Below are 16,572 nucleotides of genomic sequence, written 5' to 3'. Positions count from 1 at the left end.
CAACTGCAGACAATGGCATTCCTATCTTAAGAAAGTATGTTCTCAAATTAACATCATATTCCTCCAACTTAACTATGTTTGGTCCTTACAAGAGCCTCTGATGCTGTGGACACAATGGAAATCAATATAAGGAAAAAATGTTATTAATTTTTTAATTTTAATTTATTATAGAAGCCTTCTTAGTTGACTTGCTGAAACTACAAGAAGTCACAACTGCATTATGTGAGTTACTTCTGGACATGTTACCTGTACCCACAAATCTCCTGAAGCAAACACAATGAAAATTCATTTTGCCAGCCTATTTCAAGTTCTTAGGTCCAGACAATTTTCTTTTCTTCTCTCTTATGAAGGATGTAGAACACAGATTAGAGTAACATTTGTTTACTAAAAAAAATAAGTCTGTCCCTGACTGTATTGGATATTAAGGCTAGATGGAAAACGGAAGCTACATCCTTGCTTTACAGAGCTGAAAAGAGAATGCAGACAGCAGCAGAGCTCCCAAGTATTCAAGATTTCTGTTCCATTTTTACAACCAAAATTTTCCTTAAACAGATGTTGAGAATGGTGTCATGCTTTCATCTTCTGAATAGTTAAATCATATTACACGATCCTCAAAAAAGTGCTTCACTCAGCAGGTGTTTAATTAGAGAGAGAAAAACAAGTAAGTGGTGCTAAAAGAAAAAAAATTAGCTAAGCATGATATCCAGGCTATGCCTCCAGTTAGTAATACTAAGTTTCTTTCAGTTCTCTGAACTCATCATAGCTGCCTTGTCTGCTTTATTTGTATTTCTGATGCAATTTCACATTTTCATGTTTTTCAGCAATTTTAAGTGGGTCTCAGAATACCTGTGCCATCCAAATGTCATACATAAATGACAGCAACCCTTCAAGGATATGTTGGCATTCCTTTGTTGTGAAACTCAGAACTGAGCGGGTCCCATCAATGACACATACTTCTTTTTTTCACTTTCACACATGGCAAGCAAGCATTTTTTATCAAGATATTAATGAATGAGAAAGTGGAAATTTATGTGACTCAAAGCATTCCTTTCTCCTCTTTAAAGAGTTCATTTGTTCCTCACTTGCAAACAGTCTATTAAAATTTAAAAGCATTCCTTTGGGAAAGCAGGAAGTAAGCAAACACTGCACTGTGCCCCACGCCACATGAGAGCACGGCAGGACCTTACCCAAACCCTTCCAGAGATGTGTCAAACTCGATGAACGCCGGTGTCACCGATGATCCGTGAAGCCTGATATCATGTGGGGTTGTCATGGAGACCAAGCACTTGACTCTGGTCAGGGGCACTGTGCTCCCTTCTGCTGGTTTGAGCAGGCTCTTGCTTATCCGGTAGCGGCTGTCCTCGTGCGCACCGAAGACGCTGTCGGGACCCAGACCTTCCATGGAGGTGACCATGCTATCTGCAGGAGAAGCCAAGAAACAACACAGCACTGCAATACAGCTTTGCAAAAGGGAGGCATTTTCAGGCTGTTTATTTGGACCTTTCAAGTCTGGTGGAATAGCTAAAGTGTCCACAGATTGTCAGCTAGTTCAGCCTCTCATAAGATAATGAGCTGGGCAGCATTGCTTTGATTATAAAAATGCTCAACCAAGGCAAAAAGATGGATATCTTGCACAAAATGCCAAGGAAAGTTTGTGGTAAAGCCAAGAGGCCCTCCCCATTATCACATGTCAGCACAGTGTCCTTTTTGCAGAGGCTCCTCTTCAGATGCATTCCTGCTACCTGACTTAACAAGCCAGGAAAACTCTGCTTTGTGCTTTTTCAGATGCAGTCTCAGAGCTCTTAGTGAACAGAAAGTAAATTTAGATTAGGCAATTTAACATAACTTGTGGTACTCAGGAGGTAGCTTTGCATTCTCTTTCCTAGGCCAAAAACTTTCTAGTCTCCCATTTTTATTGTTCTCATTGTTTATTTTTCCCGGTGATAATACTCTAATGCAAATATATATATATATATATATATATATATATATATATATATTTGCATTAGAGTCAAATGATAAATTGAATCAAGATAAATTGGTCAAGAGATAAATTGAATCTCTTATTCTCCCTTCTTTTAAAATCTACTGAACGTGATAATATACCATGAATTCAGTTAATTTATTTTGCTTATTTATTTCATGATTTAATGCTTATTCAGTATCATCTAAGATACTTTCTAGTTTCTTTTAAGTATTTCAAAAATTTCAACTAAGGTATTTTTAATGATATGTTACAGCCAGCCATACAATGACCAAGCTGACACACAGAAATAAATATTTTGTGCTTTGGAAACTTTACAACAATTTCTTTGTATTATAATTTACTGAGATTCTCCTATACTACATGAACAGCCATTCCCAAGCTCTACAAGTCATGGATAATAATAGGGGATTAAGCAGTTATTTTATCTGACACCTGACTGAACCCATGGGAGATACTACACAGATATAATGATTTGCTATGTACACATGAAAGTAGCTGAGAAAAAAATAATGTTAACTAACTACAAATGCAGGACCTACTCAAGACTTAAAAACAAACTATTACCATATTTAACAGTTACTTCCTAAAATAAAAAACCTGTAATAATCTTTGCTGGATATATATTCAATATAAGTACTACATTCCCTCTGGTTTTAGAACTTTTCCAGTCTGACTGTGCTGATGATTTCACATTCATACAAAGCAGGGGTAAAGTTGGGTTGCTATGAATGCTTATCTAAAAATTTTAAATAGGTATGCAACTGGGGCACATGAGCAAAACATTATTTACACACATTTTTAGCACTTCAGCACCTACTTCTCATTTCTGGTTCAAAACTCAGTGAGCTGGGTTTGTGCACTCGGTACTGTTTCAACAGCTTTTTGTCCCAGGCTCCGCAATTCAAAGGATTTCCCAAGCGTAAAAATTCCCTAAGAAAGAGAAAAAAACATTGGAAGTATTTTTCTCTACTTCTTTGCCTATAGTGGCACCAAATCTAATAGCACTTTTTAAAAAAGACAGTAATTGCTTGCAATAAACATATCTTTTAACTAAGAAAATTATCCAATGCATAATTATGATCCATAACATATTTGTTCCATTCAAAACAATTTAATTTTGGAACACATGCTCTCAAAAGTTAACACTATGTTGAATAATCAAGCACTTTTGATAAAGCAATTTTTTCATAAAATAAAGCAATTTTGATAACTCCCTGCTCATCATTTGAAAGGAGGCTGCTGCATTCTGCAGGAGAACATCAGGACATTTGATGATGCATGTCCAGCAAGGGGACTCTTCATGAGAGGCAGATCATAGACAGAAGTAAGCGACTTCAGAATTGTTTTACCAGTGTGTCTTATTTGGTTGGGGGAATCATTTCACAGCTATCAACACCTGTATCTCTAGATAACTACACTATCTCACTATTGAGCTACCCAGGCTATCAGTGTCTCTGCTTAGAGACACTGATAATGTAATGTGACTATGAGCTAAAGGGCTCCTTGCAGAATCCCTTCTGACACAGCTACATGTCACTGAGGGGAACCGAGCAGCTGTCCTGGCTACAGGTCAGACAGCCAGTGATCCATAGGAAATAATACAATTACATTCCCTCCTACAGCTGAGATCACAGAACCCCAGGACAGTTTGGGTTGGAAGGGACCTTTAAAGGTCATTTGGTCTAAGCCCTCTGCTGTGGGCTGGTACTGCTTTCACTTACACTAGGTTGTTCAAAGCCCTGTCTAACCTGACCTTGAACAACTCCAGTGATGGGACATTCACAACTTCTCTGGACAACCTCTTCCAGTGTCTCAGCTCCTTCACCATAAAAAAGGTCTTCCTCAAGTCTAATTTAAATCCAGCCTCTTGCACTTTAAAACTGTCACTACAGGCCCTGGTAAAAAGTCTCTCTGTCAAGAGACAACCTATTTGATGAGAAAAAATGGGATATTGTGCTATCTCTACCACATCAGGTCCCTAAGGCTCTCTACCACTGCCAGCCATTTACAGAGAGCCAGGGACAGTGCAGGCTGCAGGCCTCAGTCCAAGTGAACTTCAGGGCTATCCTGACCTCAACACCATGGGCTGCAGAGCCTGGGAGGCCAGCCTTTCAAACATCCTTTGGAGTGGAGGATGCAAGGAGTGGTCCTCATCTGCCAGAGCAGCACTGCATCTTTGCAGAAGTCGTGCATGGAGCCCAGCTTCACACATGACCTGCTGGTTTCTCTCTGTGTGCACCAGAGACTGCAGGATGTTGGCCACTGCCAGCTGCAGATCCAGCGCATGCTGTAAAAGAGAACAGCACAGGGCTTGAGAAAGTGCAAACTGAGGAGGAAAATAGAAGAAAGGCTTTATACATAATAATAGAAAAGAAACTACCATTACCAATAAATACAGAAAATTTACTATACTTAAATATACATGCATGCTCTTGTGTGTTTTCAGGGTGTGTGTGCGTGCACATGTCTGTGTGAAGAAACACTCTGCACAAAAAAGGGTAATTAGTTAGACAAAGGATTAGCAGAACTATGGTCAAGAAAAATAATTCAGGTAAGAATGGTTAAACTAACCTCTACTTTTCACCAGCAAAGAGAGCCAGCTTAGAGAGAACTAGAAACTATTATTTTTGTGACTATTAAGCTATTCCTAGTAACTTAGAAACATAATCATTTAGGTTGGAAAAGACCTTTAAGATCACTGAGTTGAACTTTTAACCCAGCATAGCCTAGCCCACCACTAAATCATCTTCCCAAGTGCCACATCTACATGTCTTTTAAAGACTTCCATGCCTGGTGACTCAAACAGTGCCCTAGGCAGCCCATTCAAGTGCTTAACAAACTTTTTGGTGAAGAAGTTTTTCCTAATATCCAACCTAAACTTCCCCTGGCACAACTTGATGCCATTTCCTCTCAGCCTATCACTTGTTTGACTTGTTGGGACGGCCCCTCCCCTTGCAATAACCTACTTTCAGGTAGTTTTAGAGAGGGGTAAGGAACCTCCTTGAGCTTCTTTTCTCCAGGCTAAAACTCCCAGCACCCTCAGTTACTCCTCTCAGGACTTGTGCTCCAGACCCTTCCTCAGCTCCTCTGCTTTTCTCTGGACAGGGTCCAGCACCTCAACATCTTTCCTGTAGTGAGGGGTCCAGAGCTGGACACAGGATCTGGGGTGCAGGCTCAGCAGTACCAAGTATGATCACTGCCCTGCTCCTTCTGGCCACACTTGGTGATACAGGCCAGGATGCCATTGCCCTTGTCGGCCACCTGGGCACAGCTGGCTCATACTGCAGACCAGCATTCCCAGGTCTTTTCCAGCCACTCCAGCCTGTAGCACTGCCTGGGATGTTGCAACCCAAGAGCAGGGCTCAGCACTTGGCAATCTAACACAACTGCTCTTAGCCCATCAATCCAGCCTGCCCAGATTTCTCTGCAGAGCCTTCCTGCCCTCCAGCAGATCAGCACTCTGGTTGAACTTGGTGCCATCCACAAACCGACTGAGGGTGTACCTGATTCCCTGGTCCAGATCAATACAGGTAACTAAACAGATCTGGACCATTGGTCACTGTCATTGGTGGTGAATGGTGTAACTCCATTCACCACCACTTTGGGCCTGGCCACCCAGCCAGTTTTAATCTGGCAGAGTCTCCAAACACTCAAGCCACGACCAGCCAGTTTCTCCAGGAGAATGCAGTGGCAAACAGTGTCAGAAGCTTTACTAATGTCCAGGTAAACAACATCCACAGCCTTTCCCTCATCAACCAACAGGGTCACCTTGTCACAGGAGACCAGGCTAGTTAAGCAGGACCTGCCTTTCATAAAGCCATGCTGGCTGGGCCTGATTTCACAACTGTTCTGTACGTACTGCAGCATGGGAGGTGTAATGATCTGCTCCACAGCCTTCCCCAGCACTGGGGTCAGACTGAGGGGCCTGTGGGTCCCCTGATCTTCCAGGACAGTCTTGTAGATGGGCATCAAATTGACTAAACTCCAGCCAGCTGTAATCTTCCTGATTAGCCAGGACTGCTGGTAAATAATGGAAAGTGGCTCAGTGAGCACTTCCACCAGCTTCCTCAGCACCCTTCGGCAGAATCCATCAGCCCCAAAGATTTGTGAGTGTTTAACTTGTGTATCAGGTTGCTAACTAGCTTCCCCTTGGATTATATGGGCTTCATTCTGCTCCCCACCACCACCATAACCTCTAAAAAACTAAAGACGTATGCAACACAATTGTCAAATTTATGTCATGAAGGCAGAAAGTTACCACACTCATGACCAGTAGAGACCAAGAAAGAAGAATCCAGTAATTCATGCAAGCTTTCAGAACTTTTTTTTTTAATAAAAAGTATTTTTCAGGGAAGACATTTTAAACAAAAAATCCATAAGCAACTTCCAAAACTGTCCAACAAATCCTTCATATACAAAGACACTTTGGGCTGGGAATTGTACAAAGCAGTCAGTATAACTTAGAACTAGAACATATTTACAACTTTAAACTTTAACTAGAACAACTTTAGAACTAGAACATATTCTAGCTCCTTCAGTGTGCATAGCCCAAGATATGATGTTCAGTCCTGTGTCCTCAGAGTATACATTAATACCTGATAAATCAGGGAAAACATGAATTAATCACAGTGCTTGGAAACTTATCTGATGGCCACTTCAGACCTTTCTTTAAACTTACATTACTAACAAGAGTTTGAAAGAGATAAACAGAAGAAAGCCCATGAAACAAAGCAATTTCTTTCAGATCTCTATGCCACCAGTTATACAATTCAATCTGTGAAATATATTAGTTTTTCACTACAAAATGAGAGGACATCACCAGCTTTCCTATTTCCCACAGCCATTCCTTCCCCCAGCAACTCCCAAAGCTTCAGACCACACATTTTTTTCCCTTACCTCTGGGTGTGTTGCTGATCCAACAGAGGCCAGAAGATCCAGCATTGCAAGCATAGCACCAGGGTGAATAATGACTGCATCAGAGCTTTGTATGGATGTGGGTCCTGTCTGGAGTTTCACATCAGCTATATTTTTCTGAGGGCAAACAGGAGGTGTTGAAACAGAATGATATGTGTGCCTGCAGGACAGAAAACATCCCATGGTTACAACACCCAGCTACTATAAGCTCTGCATTTTTCAAACAGCTGTAAAATTATATTGGCCTATAGATGTTACTCCCTTTTCCTTTCTCTTCCCTCAGTTAGACAAGTGTTCCTCTTCTCAAACCTTTTGGGCATGTTTCCCTAAAGACAGCCTGGAGAGGTTTCAGTATCTCAACTTTTCTTGAATTTGGAAGTGTCTTGAAACATGGTTTCAAGAATTAAGAGATTGTTTTTATTGCCTCCCTCTTTTCATTCTAGTTGCAGAGGTGGCACACAACTGCAGTGAGCAACCTACCACTGCTCCTGTTCTCTGGATGTGTGTCCCCATTTGCTTTTCATTAACAACTGGTTATGAAATGTATTATCACAAAACTCCCAGCCTAGGGGAATAGAAAGGTGGTCTCTGTGCTCATGCCAGCAATCTGTATGTTCTCAGTTCTTCCATGACTGCTACAGCCATTTGGTTTTACATGAAGATGCTTTAGTCTGACCCAGGGAAAAGAGGATTTGACACACTGACTTAGAAGCAACCACTGGTGCTGAGAAATGCAGACATGTTCTTCATTGAAACTCCTGGAGGTATCAGTTTGATGCCACTCTTCTTTCAGCAAGGGTTTCAACACACAAACAGCATGAGCAGCTTACTGAACATATGCTTTCAAGATGCTGCTTTAGAAGCAAAAGTGAGATTGAAAGACTCGGGCTCACCACAAAAAAAAAGAAAACCAGAACACACAAGAAACCCCCAAAAGAAAAAAACTCATGAACCCAGGACAACCCCAACCCAAATCGCCATAGCCCACAGTATTTATCATATGCTCATGTGTAAGAAGAAATAGAACAAACTCTGTGTAAGAAATTTTTTTTATGATCACATATTGTCCTTTGTTTTACAACTGAATACAGCAAAATAAGAAGAGTTTCTTCTTATCATATCAGTTGAAAGAACTATTTCCTCTCTTCTGTTCTCAGTGACAGAAATTTACTCAAACCCTGACCCTAGCACAAGTTAAGACTTTGAGACTGGCTGTTCCTCACCCTCTAGACACTTCCAACAAGGCAACCCCTTTGTCCTGGGAAAAACAGGACATAGATGGCAAAGGAGGAAGGCTGCAAACACAATTCTGCGCTAAACACAGCCATCAAGCCCAATCCCCCAGCAAGAAACACATCTATGGGGGAAGGCTGAGACATTGGATTATTCAGCCTAAAACGGGACAACAGGAAGCACAGCACAATCTTCTGTGCTGGCTGGAAAACTGGTTCAATAAATAATGTTCCAATAAAAAGGTTCCTACTGAAAAGCTTTATGGCAAATCAGCAAAAACCTGGCACCTGAACAACCCAAGAGTACTGTTCAAAAGAGAGTTTTTAAGAAAAATTAGATTACCAATGCTTTACTCATTTAGCTAATGCTTACAGGAAACAGAAAGTAATATGGCAATTCTACTGAAACCAATTGCTAAGAAAAAGATCTCCCTAAATGAATTTTTCTAGTGTTTTTTATCAACCCTTAAGCCATTAATTTTCTAAACTTCTCTGTCAGCCCCACCACTTATGGAAACATCTAGCAGGTAAGAAAGGCTTTGTTGTTGCTTTTAAAATGAATGGAATTAAGAACAGTGTAACAACTGGTAATACTATCACAAAGAGATGTAATCTCAAGCCTCTGCCCCAACTTACTGCAGAAACTGGAATACAAGCAATTGTTTCTCATGCATCCTAAAAGCACTGCTCTTCATCTGAAGGAGAAAAGCGCACTCTTTCCAATGTCACCTTGAGCATCTTAAAGCAAATTTTACAGGATGCAGTTAAAAAAACTAAATAACCATTTAGATTTAAGAATTCTCATTCTAAGTCTAGCAAAAGTCCACTCCTTAAGACATTCTGTCCACTTTTAAGTACAAATTTTACTTTTAAGCACACTGATCTGCACTATCACGTTCACCTTGTTAGGTAAATTATGAGGTTAAGACATGGTAGGACACAGAGAACATGACAAAAGCATTGCTCACTGTCAGCCACAAGCATAAATATGATCTTGGTCTCAAACCACCTGGACTGCAACATTCCACACAACTGAACAGGCAATACAGTCCAGATTAGGCTTCCTGTTAGCAGACTAAGGAAAAATTTTTTTTAAAGCATATATTATTAAAAGTTTTTCACGTAATTTTAAAATACCTTCTATTTTTAGTTTTTCCATATACATATACAAGGAGAATTTGTATCAATTCAGGAGGGAAAAAAAACCAATTTGTAAAGATATCTCTACACAGGAAAAAGAAAAGAGATCTTACAAAATCCTTCCAAAATATTAATTAAATGTTATAGATCTATGGGTCAGGGTAGAACTTGCAATAAATTAATTTAGCCATACATCCATAGTATTATATGCCTCCTTTGAGGAAGAAGAAGAAGCAGATAAAGGAAAAAGGCAGTGTACACAAGATGACATGCATCTGTATGTCTCATCTAATGTAATAAAATATATAATTTCAGAGAAATTAATTAATTAATATAACTTTAGTTATATAATTAACTGTAATTAATGATGAAAATTACAACAGCATTTTGATCTGGAAAGAAGTTTACTGTAGATAAACCCTCTGCATATCGTTCCCCAAGAGTGATCACTACATAAACTTTTTAAAAATAATGGCTAAAAAGTCTAAGCTACATTCTATTCTCTACTTTACCCTGTCAGGACCAAAATATCCCCAAGAAAAAAAAACAGAAAAAAAAAAGAAAGAGAGAATGCTTATTTCTGCTAAAATTTCCAGCATTCAAAGAGTGGAAAAAGCTGTATTTCTTGATTCAAACTGCACAGGTGTGGAAGAACAATGCATTTCAGGTAACAGGGAGGACAGCCATGCACTGCCATCCCAACCCATGCTGCGGGAGTCCCACCTACTCTGCTTCCATAAAGGAGAACACTTGGAGGGCAGCATTCCACAGGGAAATACAGCTTTGAGACATATCTGAGAGAGAATATTAGCATATCAGTGCATCTAAAACTATTCTAGACTGTATGAGAAACCAGAACTGTGCTATTTTTGTTTATAAGAATTATTTGTGTGCACAGTGTCTGCTTGCTCTTTTAGCCAAACAACAGAGGGCTCTCCCTTAGGCATCTATCTTAGAAGTCAAAAGGCAGAAAACCAGGCCACAACAAGGGAGATCCCAGGGATGCAAAGCAAAGGAGACAGAAAACAATAAGAGAAGAGCAAACACTTCTGTGGGAAGAGTCAACTTTGACCGAATTTGACTGTATCTGACATTTAGGAGGAGAAAAAAATAAAAAAATAATATTGGACTACAAACCCCAAGCTGCTTATTTTTGAAAGCAGAAAGATCACAGCCACTGGCACCGAATTCACTAGGAATGACAAACATGATGCTGTGAGAAAGCAGACAGCTGTTCAAACAGACTTTTTGGAATGCCTAGGGTTTTTTTTTTAATTTAAAACATGCTTTTCAGAAAGGATCTGAAAGTCACCCAAGCAAGCATGATCGTTCTTTCTGTCCACTTTTACTTTGAGTCTTACACAATTTGTAACAATCCAAAGGCTTTTTTTGTTTGTGAAAATCCATTTCAAAAGCACTTAACCCCAGCAAGTACCTACATTACTGTACTGGAGCTTACCTGAATTGCTGAAAGCACCCCACAGGGAATGACTTTTTAAACTACCCAATCTTTACCTTGGGCTTTCAAGCAACTGCTTGCATTTTCAGTACCACAAAAAAAACCCAAGGGAAGCCTAATGTATCTATTCATATATAGCTATATTTATATTTTAATTTCCAGGCTGCGTCAGCCACCCATCTGGCAGTCTTGTTCATCACACCCTGGAATCAGCTCCTGTTTGGCAGGCACGGCTTGGGTTCTGCTGCAGGCCTTTGCATAGCTGTGTGTTTGAGTAATTCAGTGAACCTGAGCAGCCCTGCCACCTACACCTGGGAGGACAGCAGAACGTAGCAAAGGGATGGGCAATCTGCAACACTAGAGCTTAATGCAGGGCTGAAGCTGTAAAGAGCCTCCACAAGACACACTGTTTTCTCACATGTTTCTTCAAAGTAAATGACAGGAAAATACTTTGGCAGCTAAGGTTTTTCTCTCTAAACTATAATGTTTGTTCTTAAATGCCTCAGTGTTAGAAAAGAAAGGAAATTACAATCAAGAGGTTCTGGGTTACTGGGCAGGCGCCTTTGTCCAAGCCACCCCTGTAGAATACCCAGGTATGACTTGGGTAACATCACTCAGTAAAGAAAAAAGGTTCTCTTTATTAACCTGCTTTAGTATACACATTCCTTTCAAATCAGTTTCCAAAAGCATCTTTGGTTGTTTTCCTTTGCAAAATATTTTACATTCCAACCATGAAGCTTGATGTCCTATCTTAAGCAGCATATCACTCAAAAATGATCGTATTTTCTACACATGGCACCTGCATGTCAGATAAGCCTGTGTCTTTCAAATGCCTTTTTAGCTCTCAAAAGCAAACCTCTGTCTAACTTCCATCTGTAGATAGCAAAGGGCTGCTCCCTTCCCTGGGGACTCCAGGAAATTTTTTTTTTCGCATTTGCACAAACCTGTAAATAACACAGTTCATACAATAACCTTTATTTTAAAAAAATATTAAAGTCTACCAAATACATTAAGATGCATGAGAAAAGACTGTAGCTTGGGAGTGAAAGCAGGTGCTTGGATTCCTGAATTGGGCCATTTGTGCTTTCTTTCCAAACAGTTTAATTCAGCACGTCTCCACATGATTTGGTAGTCAAGTACTGACAGGTTCATTCTTTACTTTTTATTCTCTGCAATTACTAACAAATGAGCACCTTTACAAGCATCCACCTTCCACCAAAAGTAAGCTTTCTTGAAAAATTAGTCAGGAAAAAAGAAATCCTGCTGTATTCATTGATGTACTAGCACAGTCTGAAGCCCTTTGAACTGTTCCTGAGAGTGTGATATATACCTCCCTTAGATAATTTCTTATGCTAGGCTTTATTTGGTTTTGAAACACAAGCCTAACTTTAAGTGCTATGGGAATCTGGAGACATCTCTAATCTCATCACTGCCTAGGATTCACTATGAAACATGCCTTTACATATTTTATCCAGTAAACACACAAGTGGAAATGCACTCCTCAGAATAGCAATTGAAGAGAAACATCCCTCCCCCAAAACAAAGAAACACAACAGCAAGAGAGAAAAACTGGAAAGGAGATCAGCTTCTCTTTGAAGGGTCGGTACCTTTTCCTGGACAAAGCTGGCGTACCCCAAGGAGAGGGGAGAGAAGTCTCATTTGTCAGGCAAGGAGGGATCTGTTCTGCACGACTACAGACAAAACAGACAGGGGTAGGACAGAGAGGTTAGAGAAGAAACCAGAGGCCATAAGCTTGTTAGTTTTACAAAAGCACCAATAAAATTGTTACTTGGATCCACCCTTCAGAAACAACATGGATGACAAAGGACAAATTGAACAACAGCCTCAGGTGAACACACAGACATGCAAAGTGAGCACAGGTCTAGTGTTGTGACTCTGCACTGCTTGTTCAGTGCTCTGCTGAGAGTTACTGATACCAGCAAAGCAGAACATCTTTTAATGTTCAACAGCAGAAATTCAGAGGAGAAAGTAAAGCTTCAGTAAATTAGATATAACCAACAGGAATAAGAAATAAAGTCAATGTAAATTCAATAATGAATGATGAACAGAAAATTTAAAGAAGAAAAAAATCACTGAAAATAACAGCCAAAAAAAAAAGGGAACTTAGTGAGGTATCTTATGCAACATCACCATGTGATTTACTTACTCCATTGTTTCCTCATTATCTACTGTTGGCCAGTGTCAACTTCTACAGTATGAGTAACACACTCTTAATACAAACTGTCCTCCTGCTATCTGAATGCTTTCATAACACTTCAAAATGAGATCAATTAAACTGATTTCTGAAGTTGGCTTTTTGGTGAATGTGTCAGAGTATGTGTGTGCGTATTAGGGTCATTTTTTTGTTGATTTGTTAGTTAAAATTTTCATTAAAGAAAAGAAAAGCACAAAGATCTCTTGCTTGGGGGCAAGATGGCCCATCTTATTATAACAGGGTCACATACATTCAAAGGCTGGGGTATAAATAGCTTAAAGGTCCCAGATACGAAGGTTAGGTCTGTGTTTCATGTTTTGAACCTTAAATTGTGGCAAAAACTACTTTAAGACAAGCCAATCTTCAATACATATTTCACAAAGTTTTGTTGTCATTTTAAACCTTTAAAACACACTTTTGTTCATTTTGAGTCTCATTACAATTTAAATTCAAGTTGTTTCACTCTGGGAGTGTTTCCCAGTTAAATTTAACAAAAACAGTAATTTACAGACTACCTAGAACTTTAAAGAACAAGCAAATCCATGTAAAAAAAGATGTTTATTTTATGTGCTAGCAAGAATAAAAGAGGCACAGGGGAGGCCCTATCATCTCTAACACTACTTGAGAGATGGTCATAGCAATAGAGTGTCCACTTCTTCTCCCAGGTAACTAGCCAAAAGGCAAGAGGAAATGGCCTCAAGTTGAACTAGGGGAAGCTTAGATTTGATATTCGGAAAGAAAAAATTCACCAAAAGGGTTATGAAGCATTGGAACAGGCTGCCCTTGGATGGAGTTGAGTCATCATCCCTAGGGGTCCTTAAAATATATGTAAATGTGGCACGGAAGGACATGTTTAGTGGTTGATTAGTAGTGCCAAATTTACACTTAGACCTGATCTTAAGAGTATTTTCCAACCTAAATGATCCTATGTTTTTAAATTAATCATGGTATTCTTTAATCATTTAAAGTTCCATATCAAATGAGACATGAAGTTATGGTATGACATTCAACAGCCAAATTTTCATTTCACTCAGTAAAAGCATAAAAATATAGTTTTTCTAATTATGATAATGCAATCTGTCAGCCTATCAACCAACAGGTTGCTTCAACACATCAAATATAACCATGAACTGATATCTCTATATTAACTTCTGCCACGATAAAAACATCCAACATCAGAGAGAATGCTGTACATCCTGGAGAACACCAGCAAGCTAAGTCATTATGTGGTCAGATGTTGACACCTTATCCTCCTCTCAGTAGAGTGAAGGAAGAAGTAGATTAAAATGGAAATACAAAAGCAATGAAGGTATCTGAAGAGAACTATTCTGGGGAACACGGATGTGGGAAAGGCAGAGAAGATGAAAGAAAAGGAAGAGAAAAAAAGCAAAGGTCATACCTGTCAAAAGAATCTGTTGCTACCTTGTAGAGGTAAATAAAAAGTTTGCTGCAGTGTCTAAGAGTAGGTGACACAGAATCCAGGGATATTAGGTCATCGTCCAAAAGCCTTTGAAAGAGTTGTGTATTTGAAGGGAAGACATTCAAGGGACTTATTTTCCTCAAGTCTGAGAAGCAGCCAAGTAATCGAACAGCATCTGCCAGTTTTTCATACTGGATCTCTGTCTTGAAGAAGTGAGAGTTGGCTGGCTCGTAGCGCATAGCTGCAGTCAATGTGCAGAACACAGTGTGAAGCAGTTCAAACACTTGGTTCTGGTTTACTTTTTCCCAGCCATTCTTAGGTGGTGAGCACAAAGATCTTTCCATGGCAACAAGTAAAGATGTGACGTACACAAATCCACCGACTTTCCTAAAAACAGTTCTTGTGCGGTGACTCTCCCTCAGCACCAAGAGTAGAGCCTGTGGACAAAACAATCAATCAAAACAGGGAAACAACAGCAACAACAAGCAGCAGCAGCATTACAAACAGCCTGGGAAAAGGTAGGAACATTTTTGTTCACAAAACATCATTGTGGTAGTAAAATCCTCGTGTCACTTGTCAGAACTTGGTAATGCCTGAAATCTCTGAAGGTCAACTTTTACTACAAAAATTCTGAAACTCAAAAGTTTACAAAATAAATAAAAATATAGGGAGCAAAGTAGAACATTGATCCTTATTTAGAAATAAGAAATTACCTTCCAACAGAAAAGACCTGACCAAGCCCAGAATGGAACCTAAAATTGCCAAGTAATTGTCTTAGTGACTAGGTGAAGAGTATCTCTGTTAGAAAGGAATCTTCTCTGCCATCCCACTTCACAAACAATTTCAAACAAGAGAAGGCAAATGACTTCTTTCAGCAATGAGAATTCCAAACCTTGGAGCATCCTAACAGTCTCCTAGAAATCAACAATGTGGAAGCACCTGGCAGCTATGAATCCACAATGGAACTCAAATATAACAACTCAGTTAGCAAATCCAGGCAGTAAAAAATCAGCCAAATACACCCACTTATTTTTAGCTTTCCTCTATAAATCTCTGAATTGGGACTGAGACTATATTTTAAGAGTTTCTTCTCAAAAGTAAGCCGTAAAGAGAAACGAAAGGGGATAAAACCTTATTTGCTGAACTAATAAATGCAAAGCCATGGTATAAACAGCAGAAAATACATGAACTTAGGTACTAGAGAATAATACTCATTATCTGTGAAATCAGGGGGTGGAGAAGCCCCTCCGTACAGCCAAAAACATATGCAAAGGATACCTGTCATGGGAAGTTTGACCCACGTGTGAATAAAGAAGAAAAAGTCTCCCTACAGAAAGCATCATAAACAACAGAAAAATGTTACTGATACAGAAATATAGGCCAGAGAGAATCTTCCATGACTGAAAGTTTACTTCTTCAGAATCAAGCTGTTTTTTTAAGCACTCAGAAGATGGGTAGTGAAATAGCAAGACTGTCGTTCCTCTGAAGGCACTATCTCCTTTCTTGACAAACTTGAACAAACAGTAAGAGACACATCACCACACTGTTCTGGGCTGTCAGTTCCATAACCAAAACTTCTGAGAACAGCATCAAGGGAGGACAAGTACAACAGGTCAAGAGAAAGACAGAAATCCTGATTTTCTGTTAAATCCTCTGGGGAACTCCAATATCTTTTCTTTCCCCATAAATATGGTGAATAACACATGCTCAAAAATTGCTGAAAACCTTCCCAGACATTACACAGTAAATGAATAGTTTTATTACTAGCTTTCCTTTGGGTCTTTTGGAATAATATGAAGATGTTCATCTGCCAGAGAAATACTACAGCTCCTTTGAACAGAAATTAACCTTGATGTCTGAGTTGTCTTCTTTAAGACTAATTTGCTTTCTACTATTTGCCTCAGCTTTTCTACCCTAAAATAAATCAGTATTTTGTCAATTTAAAAAATAACATTAGCTACTCTGAGGAGAAATTGTGGGTCTAGATTAGCAAATGAAACACTTAATACAACAGGAAACAGACAAGAGTTTTCTTGCTTCTTCCTCCACTCCAAGCCGTACTTTCTTACTATTCCATTATTTTGCTTAAGCAAGTTCTTCAGCTTTATCTTCTACTATGATCACTACAATTTGCATTTATATTAATTATTTCAGCATTCATAGATACAAATTGGTAAAATAAGATGCCACAGAAAATGCAAGCCA

At 39.3% G+C, this 16,572-nt stretch overlaps 1 protein-coding gene across 2 annotated transcripts in view; it reads right to left on the bottom strand.

The window, feature by feature from the left end:
* Positions 1–16,572, bottom strand: part of WDFY3 (WD repeat and FYVE domain containing 3) — a 152,879-nt gene that overhangs the window by 55,809 nt on the left and 80,498 nt on the right. Inside the window, exons 13-18 of one of the 2 annotated variants that reach the window (XM_059471358.1) lie at positions 14,347–14,804; positions 12,340–12,423; positions 6,884–7,061; positions 4,060–4,274; positions 2,805–2,917; positions 1,188–1,419 (exon numbers count right to left, since the gene is read on the bottom strand). In XM_059471358.1, the coding sequence (XP_059327341.1) occupies positions 1,188–1,419; positions 2,805–2,917; positions 4,060–4,274; positions 6,884–7,061; positions 12,340–12,423; positions 14,347–14,804 (1,280 nt within the window). The remainder of the gene's footprint in view (positions 1–1,187; positions 1,420–2,804; positions 2,918–4,059; positions 4,275–6,883; positions 7,062–12,339; positions 12,424–14,346; positions 14,805–16,572) is intronic. The other variant, XM_059471359.1, reaches the window with a different exon arrangement.

Source organism: Ammospiza nelsoni, chromosome 4 (assembly GCF_027579445.1).
Source record: "Ammospiza nelsoni isolate bAmmNel1 chromosome 4, bAmmNel1.pri, whole genome shotgun sequence".
NCBI lineage: Eukaryota > Metazoa > Chordata > Aves > Passeriformes > Passerellidae > Ammospiza > Ammospiza nelsoni.
The sequence above is the reverse complement of the archived record's forward strand: the minus strand, read 5'-3'. Positions and strand labels throughout refer to the sequence as shown.